Here is a 10,714-nt window from a genome sequence, read left to right as displayed (position 1 = left end):
ATATATAAAAAAGGAAGCTTTAATTGATGGTTGGGGTATTCTTTAATTCACTGTGCCAGTATGTATTAGTTTTGCACTTTCTAAAGTTGAATCTTAGTGATAGTCATACACAATGCCATCAATATTTATTTCAGTGCGTATTAACAGGGTCCAGTAATTAATATCAATAATAGCCAGAGTTTTTTGCTATTGTCCTTTTAATAACACTTTTTATGTGATGGCTGGTTGCCCAACCATGCATGACATCATTTAGGTGGAATGTTCCAGAAAACTAGTTAACGAATGCAAATCTTCTCATTAGTAAAGCAGAATCCGATTCACTGCATAGAACAGGAAGCCTGTTTGGTCCTCTGTTCAACTTTTCTTTTACTGCAGACACATTGCAGTCCGTGTGATTCCAAGATGTTATCAAACAGTCAGTCTTGATTGGTGCTTTTAACGCCAAGCTTGGTTCCAGATTTGTGGGAACGCATCAGTGACGTTCCAATCACCACTGAATATCAGAATTTAGTATCTGAGAGGACGGTTGCGTGTGGTTCTTGTACTGAGTGTGGAGGCATTGCTGTGCATGTGGGGAGTCGTGGCCGTCCAGCCAGTCCTGGTAGAGGCGCTGGACCTCTGGGTTGGTGTCAGGCAGACGGACAGGTAAGCTGCTATAGTGCTCTTCCATTTGCTGGACTAATGTTCGGTCAGGACGACCTCCCTCTCCCTCAGCTTGTCCTCGCCCACTTAAACAGCCTGAAAGTCAAAGAGAAGGAGAGATAAGGAAAGAAACTACTTTTACTGCCAAAGAAGAAATGTATTTATTTATGCTTTATCACCATATCAGCAACAATGGCTATATTCATGGCAACATTCACAGTATCATTTCAATACATTTACATCATTTATAAATTACAAACATTTTCTTAAGAGTCAAAGAAGAAACATTTATAAATGTACAAATGATTAATAATACTAATATTTTTGAAACATTTATTATTAATTTGTTATAATATCGTTTTACATTTAATATCACAAATGTATTCATATCTAATATTTAATAATGGCTTTTGAGCTATTTGTTGTTTACAAAAAACAATATTTAGCCACTAAAATAGTAGAGCAAAACAAGAAAAAACATTTACATTCACTAAAGTACAATAAATTCTTTATATTTGATTAATGACAGCAAATTACATTTGAAAATATATTCAAATGGAGAAGTTATTTTAAACTGTAATATTATAATATTACTGTTTTACTGTATTTTGAATCGAATGAATGCAGCCTTGGTGAGCATAAGAGACTTCTTTAAAAAAACATTTAAAAAAATTATGACCCCAAATATTGACTATATTTGTATATTGACTAACATTTCTAGGCCTCACAAATTGAAAATACCCTGAAATTTCCAAGTTTTATATGACCATGCAAACCCTATGTTCAAGCTTATTTGTATAAAAGCACCTATTAAAGTTATTATAACTGCTTTCTATTTGAATATATTTTAAAATGTAATTTATTCCTGTTATCAAAGCTGAATTTTCAGCATCATTACTCTAGTCTTCTTTTGTCACATGATCCTTCAGAAATCATTCTAATATTCTGATTTGCTGTTCAAGAAACATTTTTTATTATTATTATTATTGTCAATATTTAAAACAGTTGAGTAAATTTTTTTCAGGATTCTTTGATGAATAGAAAGATCCAACGATTCCAAGGGGGTAAAAATATCCAAAGGGGTAGAAATTATAGAAATTAATACTTTTATTTAGCAAGGATGCCTTAAATTGATCAAAAGTGATGATAAAAACATTTATAATGTTACAAAAGATTTCTATTTCAGATAAATGTTGTTCTTCTGAACTTTCTATCCATCAAAGTAACCTGATATTTTCAGTGGTTTTCAAAATAATAAGAAGAAATGTTTTTTGAGCAGCAAATCAGAATGTTAGAATGATTTCCTAAGGATCATGTGACTGGAATAATGATGCTAAAAATTCAGCTTTAAAGTCACAGGAAAGTCTGAGAGTAACGCAATTTCAATTCTCTGTGTGTATGTGCTGTACATGTGGAAGAATTGACAATAAAGCAGACTTGACTTGACTTGACTTAAAAAAACATGAAAAATCTTCCCGTTCAATAAAGTATTGCATACCTCCAGGGCAGGAAAGCACCTCTACTAGCTGGTAGGGCACTTTGCCTTTCTTCATTCTGTGCACTAATGTCTGAATGTTCCGGAAGCCATAAACTGCAGCAAACTGCAGCAGAGTCTCTCCATCACGCTCTAGCGCCACCTCCTGGAAGTCTCGATTCCTAGCAGAAACAAGACAGGTGTTTATAAAATCAATATATGATAATATTATGATTATTATTTAGCATTGACTACATATTCATACCTTGTAAATAATACCGATCATCCATACAGATGATCCATTTACAGTCATCAAACACTGACCGGTCTGTTTCTTATGGCGTTATTTTAATGACAAATGTCGAGAGCGCATTATTGTAGCACGAAAGCACATTAATATAATGCGCTCGCGCGAATCTCTCCGCTCGCGCGCAGATTTCCTTTGCTCTCGAAGTGCGCGCACTCTCTCCGGGCGAGAGCAGCGCGTATCTGAGCGCGCGAGTCCAGTTTTGTGCGAGAGCAAAGGAAATCCGCACGCGAGCGGAGAGATTCGTGCTCGTGCATTATATTAATGTGCTTTCGCGCTACAATAATGCGCTCTCGACATTTGTCAGTAAAATAACACCATAGTTTCTCACCTGAGTGTCTTGTACACAATCTCTTGGACGTCTAGGCCAAACAGCTCTTTGGCCGCATGTTTGAAAATATGCTCCAGGAAGCCTTCGGATCCACAACCTTCATGTCTGGTCATACCTGGGTCAGTGGTCTCACCAAATCTAAAACAAACACACACATTTCTGGATTGTTTGCCTCTTATTTTCAACAGTATAACAGTTCAGCAAGACTCAGATTGCCTTTTCTTTAATAGGATAAATGTAAAGACCTATGGAATTGTTTATTCTACTTCCAATATAACGGTGTTTATTTAACTTACACATGATCCAAAGGAGCAGAGTCCACTTCCTCTACAGCAACTTTGCTTTGTTCCATTAAGTGGAGAATCTCTCCTAAACAAAAACAGCCATTTAATGTCATTTCAGGAGTACAAAGATCACAAAAACACCCTTCATGAAACCTGTGCAACCTGTTTTTATACATTAACATACAATAAACCTTGTGGATCATTTCCAAGAAGGAAAGACAGACGAAGGAAGTATTATATTAGGAGAAATAAATCTAACTTGGTCTAAACCTGTTGCTAGTTAATAATTGATCTGAAAAGGTAACAGAAGAAGTAGCCCAGTATCTCCTCGCAGTCATACCTGACGTAAGCACACAGTCGACATCTCTGGTCTCTAGGATGCTGTTGTAGAATTCCTCTCTTACAGCTTCAAGCTTCTTATCAAAGCAGGGAGCCACTACCACATGGAAAATCTGATCTGGGGTCAGCTTCTACAAAGACAACACAGATTCAGAGCCTCATTCTGTCACTACTAATAAGAAATAGACCAGTAAGCCCTAGACAGCTCTCACCTGTTGTCTGGCAAAAAAGTCTTTGACCAAGGAGCCCATGATCTGTTGAGGTGATCTGGCGGTGCAGATGTGTGGTGTGACCAGGCTACCAAGAACACGCTCTGCATAGCGAATCCATCCTGCACAAAAACACACACAATTACACATTTAATCTTCGTATGTTTACTACATACAGCAACTTGTGACAATAGTAAGCAGTATTGACTACCATTTTATCTGACAACACTGAATTGATATTCTCATACCAAAAATAATATTTTAAGTATTTTTTTACAAGTATTATAATTTTTTATTTTACTATTTTTGAGAAAAATAAGTGACCAGCATTCAGAGCTATGAGAAGGTGAAACATAGTGTGAGATTTATTTATATTTGACCAAAATGCAAACTCTGACAATAACTCATAACTGTGCACTAATCAAATCATGACAATATTACTGTATCTTGAACCCATTTATGCTACTACTACTACTACTAATCAATTTATTTGCTTAGTAAAAGTGTTAATTTCTTTTATATAACAAAATGTTGCATTTAAGCAAGACATATAGCCCTGGGTTGTTTCAATAGAACTCTCACTGAACTAAACATATTGTAAGTCACATTGGATAAACATCAGCTTAGTGAGGAAATAATCATCATCCATGATGAAAATGAAATAATGGCCACTGAAAGTGTGGACGTAAGTTGTTAAAAGGGCAGGAAGGGTGTGTAAGGCAGCTTACACTCATCTATCTCACAGCTGCAGAATGCTATGGCTATCTAACACAGTCCCACCCATTCACACACAACCCACATTTACACACTGCACCACATTTGGCTCTTATCTACATTTAGAGACAAAATGTTTGAAAAACACAAAGGCTTGAGGTTCACACAAAGGTGCTTATTTGTGTTGAACTACGATGTCAGTTGGCAACCGTTTCACCTATAATTTTTAAGAGTTCTATAATGATATGACGATCCAATTGAAATCTGCAGACTTTTCTTGCATTCAAAGCTGAAAGCTGTGATTACATTAGCTAACATAGATTTTATAAAAATGCAATACGGTGAAAATCTGCAGAGATTCTGTGTGGACCTACCTGCACGTTGCCACTTTGATCCCTTTATAGAAGTATAAGTGCTTTCTGGTGGAATGGGAACTTACAGCGCGTGTTAGAGATGTAAATGAGCTTAGGTGGTTATCAGGATGGTCTTACCTGGACATGAGGATGTGAACATCGGCATGGCATTAGAATCATGATGTTTACGACGGTAACGCTGAACAAACTCTCTCTGGCTTTCCAAAATGCTAAAACTTGCAGCTACTGTAGTTTCAAAGACATAATGGACCCCTGAAGAGAGAGATGAAAGAGGCCTTAAAACAGCACGAAAGAACTCACGTACCATTTACCAGGGTTACTGTTGTTAACTAAAACTATTAAAAACATTTGTTAATTGAAATATATCTAAAATGAATAAAAATGTAAACATTAGATGGAAAAACTGAAACTAAAAATAAGATTTTTTTCCCTTGGCAATTAACTGAAATAAGCTTTAAATACTAAAATTACTAGCTGTAAATAAATAAACTACAACTGAAATTAAAATGAAATAAAAAATAAATAAAATGACAAAAATCACATAAAATTACTAAACTAAAATGTAAATATTAAAATATAAAAATGAAAGCCAATATGAAATAATAATAAAAACTATAGTACTATATAAAGGATACTGGAATAACACTGATGTGTACAAATATTTAGGACAGTTATTAGCTTAGTCAGATTGCACGTGGCAAATGATTACTATAGTATGTGAACATTTTGATTAAGGATGTTGGCAAAGTGACAGTGACTTCAAGACAAATGTGGCATCCAGACGTACCCACACTCTTTAGGAAGCCACAGAGTTTCTTTGCAGCTGCTGGAACATCCAGCTGAAATTTAATAGCAAAAAATGGCAGCGACTGGAGACACACAGACACCACGAGAATTTTGTGCTTCGAAGTGTCACATTTCTGCCAAAGACACAAAAAGAACAACGTGAGATACATCCACACAGACCACCTTTTCAAAGTCTGGCATTTTTCAGGCTTACACTACACTACCTTATTGAGGGCAAGCACATGGTTGATCTCTTCCAGATTTTGCTGAGAGATTCTCTGGCCTTCGTCCTCCGATAAGCAGCCGTCACAGGACAGACACGCACTCAACAACACCTGCTGAACTGAGGTAGACTCTTTCACCTGAGAAAAAGCATGTATCAGATTATCAACATCCACACGTCCAAAACAAATTTGTTCATTCATCCTCCCCCAGACCAAACACAAACAAAACAACAGATGCAAACCAGTTTATCAGATGAGTGCAACTCAATGAGTGTGTCTGACACATTTCATGAATAAAAAACGAGAAATACCTCTCCAGTGGCAACACCTTTCTCCTGCAGTGAGTTTATACCTTCCTCACTCTGTTTCTTGTTGCACTAAGAGGTGGAATTGAGGGGAAAATAAAGTGATTAGTAACTAGATAAATCATGAGAACAGCCTCTGATTCAGACAGAAACTAAAACTTGCGCGAATACCATTGCATTTAGGTAAGACATACATCAGTATTACATTGATTTATTACCTGTTTAGTGCAATTCTCACACTTTTCTTTTTTCCGTCCAATACTGACTTCAGACATTGTATGAGGAGCTCCTGAAATGTTCAGTGCCCTGTGAAAAGATAATAAAATCGTCTCTCTGCAGCTTTCTGTATTTATAGAGCTTTCTGGATGTTATATGACACCAAAAACACATATTTAACCTAAAGAGCGGGGTTATAATTAAAATACAGTTACAAACAGCCCGTTAAAAATACATATTTAACCTAAAGAGCGGGGTTCGAATTAAAATAGTTACAAAAAGCCCGTTATTAACCTCAAACATTTACCCAAACTCAAATGTAAGGGAAATGTGATAATTTTAGGTTGCCATGATATACTCTATTCAGTTTCACCTGATTACTGTTTTGTGGATCTCTCTCATGCGTTTGTACATAACCACAGGTTAAGCGGTTGGATTACATTCATTTTCTCAACATGTGATTGGGTAATAACATCATCAAAAGCTCTGAGGACTTCGATTTCCTTAGATAACCGTGACCTTTACTTAACCACCTGTCCCGTAACCTAACGTTACCGAGTGTCTGAGTGCTAAAATAAAGCATAAACTACAACCAAACAAAAAATAGGCCACCCAACTCACATAAAAATCACACGAAGCCCTTATTGCTCAGGGGGAAACCCAGGAGACGAAGCAGCAGTAACGTTAACGTTAGGTCTTTACAGCAAGGAACTTCTCCTAATGACACTTGAAAGCGCGAGCTGGTCATATAACACTGATGATGTTCATCTAGTCATCCGTTTCACAACTCTGACTAATCCGAATGGGACACATTCGCGGTAGAAGGATCTCGGCTCGATTCGACTCCGGTGCATCCGACTCCATTGTCCTTAAGCGCTGTCCGATTCGTGAATGAACCGTCCTTTTGAGTCGGATATTTTGAATGATTCAGTTGAATCGTTCTCGAGTCACCAACTCACTGAACCAAGCAGTTCTCTTTCAGACATGTCTGATTCGTAAAGATTGAACATATCCTGATTCATGATTAGGCGGATTAAACCATATATATATATATATATATATATATTAGGGGTGTAACGGTACACAAATATGACGGTTCGGTACGTACCTCGTTTAACGTAACGGTTCGGTATGATTTCGGTACAGCAGGGGGAAAAACTTTTTTTTTAAATGGTTTACTGAACAAGTTGCTCTTTCTTTAAATACATTCAGTTATAGTTTAAATGCTCTTAGTGATAAAAATCTACCTCAGCTTATGCTTAAAACTATAGGGAGCCCTTTTACATTATAAGGTTACAATTAGGCCTAACAACTCTAATATATATATATATATATATATATATATATACATGTCTATGGATTAAACGCCATTGTCGGACGTTGACGTTCGACTCGCTGTGATCCCGGTTAACAATCAAATAATGCTATTTTAGGGTGACCATACGTGCCATTTTCCCAGGACGCGTCCTGGCCAGGATTTCTATATTGCCTAAAATATCTAGGCTTTGGCTTTGTTTGCGTGTGCAGACCGATCGGTGTATGACATCAAAATACCATACAGACGGTTCCTTACGCTTTCAAAATGCTCTCGAGGTATTTTGATGTCATACACCGATAATGCTATTTTAGTATTGTTTAATGTAAGTGCAAAAAATGTCCTAAATAACTTTGTTTTTACGAGTCGAATCATGGCTGCAACAAAATGAACTGGGACATAATAAATTTACAATAATAATCTCTCCCCAATTAACACAATTTAATAGAAAAATGTGCCTACAGTATGTAATATGCCACACCTTGTCGCAAGCCGTTTAGTACAGCAAGGAGTATTTAATGCTAAAACGGCTTGCCATAATATCTGCCATAACACCTGAATGTCAGGAGGGACTACGTGATGGCATGAAGACGTCATGACGTAAAGGAACCTCTGAATTGTTCATTCGGTTCATAGAACCGAACTGTTTGAAAGAACCGATTCGCGAGAATGACTCCTTGCCTGGATGGACACGCATGCGTGAATCAGCAACAATGCTTGATTTACTGTAAACTCCTTTTAGTCGTATATAAGAATATTTTGAGATCGTTTAGTTATGCCATATATGACATTTTAAGGGCATTGCATCAATTACTAAAACGCTTTGGATTTATAGACATTTCAATCAAACATAACTATTAGTGCAGTCTTCAGATAATCACGAGCTTGCTATTTATACAGATGTGTCAGATTATTCGCGAGCCACGACTCAAGCTCTTTTTGAACTTTTAGAAGCAGTTCGCAATCGTGCAGATAAGGGAGGCAGGCTTTATAATGTAAAGGGCGGGCTCCTTTAATAGATGCTGCCCAATCAGAACGGAAGCCGCTGAGCGGAAATCAACGTCATTCGAAAGCGGTTTCATGTGTGTTGTGTTGCATGATCTACACGTTTTATGTCCTTAATCTGTTTTGCTCCAGTTTTCTATTGCAGATTGCCAACGTTTAGATTTGGTATATTTTGAAAGTAAAAAAAAATTGACTGTTTAAAAGAGGAACGCGACTTATTAAGGTAAGTAAGATGCTTTCACATGCTGTCAGTTTATAGCAGGACATCTGTGATCACATTAACGAGGGTGTTGTCCTTGTGCTATTTCAAAAGTATATGAAACTGCTCAGGTTTATTATGATTATATATAGTATGCTGTACATAAAACACCTTTGTGCAGTATTAAAGGTGAGCTTTCCTTTGTACAAAGCTGCTGCCAGTATTCTGGCATGTTATGATGAGTACAGTGATGCTACACACATTACTGGAAATCTCCAGCTAGATCTTTTTGAAATGTATTTACAGATGGGGTATATGGTCGTAGAGAAACACACATCTGATCTTCTCCATTTGAAGAGGTCTCCTGGGATTAGATCATGGTCCCTCCTTGTTGGTATGAGCTCATTTGTAAAGAGAGAATTTGGTGACTAGAAGTGTGTCGTCTACCATGTGCAACATAAAATATCTTTTAACGTCTTCCTACTTCCTCTTTTTACAGGAATTGCTTCAGTTGGACTAGCAGCAGCCTATTACAGCGCTGGTGAGAAATGTTTCCTGAATGTCTAATAACCCTGGAATTGAATAAAACAATAAAAGGAAGTCTTTTTGTGATCTGTGTTGCTCACTTTGCTTTGTCCTTTTGTTGTAGACAGCATATTATGGAAGATGTTCTATGGGACTGGCTGTTTTTTTGTGGCTCTACAGAATATGGAGGAATGGGAGGTGGGAGACATTTTACACACGCTACATCTGTAGTGGCTGTACTCCGCTGTCCTAACAGTCTGTCTTGCTTTGTCTTTAGGAGGCAGTATTTGATAAATCTAAGAACGAGATAGAATTAAAGACGCTTAGTCTCTATACCATGATATTGACTATATGGAAAAGAGGACATGAGAGAGGTGAGTTTTGTGTTATATGTTGCTATTTATTTTGCACTATATGACTGCTCAAATGAAATGTTGTATTCTCTGGCTCAGTGGTGTTAGATCTGCGACACTTGCGGGACGTGAGTGTTCAGGAGGAGAGGGTGAGGTATTTGGGGAAGGGTTACCTGTTGGTGCTGCGTCTAGCGACAGGTTTCTCTCACCCTCTTACACAAAGTGCCACGCTGGGCTCACGCAGGTACTTAAAGCTCCGTTTGCAGTCCTGTGATTGTGTAAAAAAAAACAAAACAAAACAAAACAAAACAAAAAAAAAATATATATATACACAGTATATTAGTGCTGTCAAATGATTAAGCGCAATTAATCGCATCCTAAATGTTTTTTTTGTTTTTGTTTACATAATATATGTGTGTACTGTGTATATTTATTATATATATGTGACCCTGGACCACAAAACCAGTCTTAAGTAGCACGGGTATATTTGTAGCAATAGCCAACAATACATTGTATGGGTCAAAACTATTGCTTTTTCTTTTATGCCAAAAATCATTAGGATATTAAGTAAAGATCATGTTCCATGAAGATATTTTGTCAATTTTCTACCGTAAATGTATCAAAACTTAATTTATGATTAGTAATTTGCATTGCTAAGAACTTCATTTGGACAACTTTAAAGGCAATTTTCTCAATATTTTTGCACCCTCAGAGTCCAGATTTTCGAATAGTTGTATCTCAGCCAAATATTGTCCTATCCTAACAAAGCATACATCAATTGAAAGCGTTTATTTATTCAGCTTTCAGATGATGTATAAATCTCAATTTCAAAAAATTGACCCTTATTACTGGTTTTGTGGTCCAGGGTCACATATATAAATACACACATGCATGCATATATTTAAGAAAAATATGTTATGTTTATATATTAAATATATTTATATAATATAAATTTATGCATGTAAATACATGTAAATAGTTTTAAAAATATATTCTGTATGTGTGTGTACGTAATAAATATACACAGTACACATATTGTGTAAACAAACTTATTTTGGATGAGATATATATATATATATATATATATATATATACACAAAAGTTTGGGATCA

The 10,714-nt window shown here is 36.4% G+C and overlaps 2 protein-coding genes across 2 annotated transcripts in view; one reads left to right on the top strand and one right to left on the bottom strand.

Annotated features, from left to right (window-relative positions):
• Positions 1-213: 213 nt before the first annotated feature.
• Positions 214-7,085, bottom strand: narf (nuclear prelamin A recognition factor). The gene is made up of 12 exons (XM_016504828.1): positions 6,827-7,085; positions 6,208-6,295; positions 5,996-6,061; positions 5,685-5,822; positions 5,462-5,594; positions 4,792-4,926; positions 3,590-3,708; positions 3,379-3,508; positions 3,051-3,123; positions 2,755-2,892; positions 2,141-2,298; positions 214-738 (listed from the first exon to the last, which is right to left on the bottom strand). Coding segments are annotated over exons 1-12 (1,431 nt in total). The 5' UTR covers positions 6,829-7,085; the 3' UTR covers positions 214-487.
• A 1,491-nt stretch (positions 7,086-8,576) lies between these two features.
• The window catches only part of LOC107702442 (uncharacterized protein C17orf62 homolog), a 3,428-nt gene continuing 1,290 nt past the window's right edge, over positions 8,577-10,714 (top strand). Inside the window, exons 1-6 of the mRNA XM_016504763.1 lie at positions 8,577-8,748; positions 9,031-9,118; positions 9,224-9,265; positions 9,374-9,447; positions 9,527-9,623; positions 9,702-9,846. Coding sequence (XP_016360249.1) covers positions 9,031-9,118; positions 9,224-9,265; positions 9,374-9,447; positions 9,527-9,623; positions 9,702-9,846 — 446 coding nt within the window. The 5' untranslated portion in view covers positions 8,577-8,748. The remainder of the gene's footprint in view (positions 8,749-9,030; positions 9,119-9,223; positions 9,266-9,373; positions 9,448-9,526; positions 9,624-9,701; positions 9,847-10,714) is intronic.

Source organism: Sinocyclocheilus anshuiensis, unplaced genomic scaffold (genome assembly GCF_001515605.1).
Source record: "Sinocyclocheilus anshuiensis isolate Anshui unplaced genomic scaffold, SAMN03320099.WGS_v1.1 scaffold190, whole genome shotgun sequence".
Lineage (NCBI taxonomy): Eukaryota > Metazoa > Chordata > Actinopteri > Cypriniformes > Cyprinidae > Sinocyclocheilus > Sinocyclocheilus anshuiensis.
The sequence above is the reverse complement of the archived record's forward strand: the minus strand, read 5'-3'. Positions and strand labels throughout refer to the sequence as shown.

Excerpts from the sequence above, each read along its gene's own strand:
- narf (XM_016504828.1), bottom strand. Across the intron at positions 5,595-5,684 it reads ATGTGCTTGCCCTCAATAAG|AAATGTGACACTTCGAAGCA; the intron begins GTAGTGTAGTGT and ends TGTCTTTGGCAG. Across the intron at positions 739-2,140 it reads GGTGCTTTCCTGCCCTGGAG|GCTGTTTAAGTGGGCGAGGA; the intron begins GTATGCAATACT and ends TTTGACTTTCAG.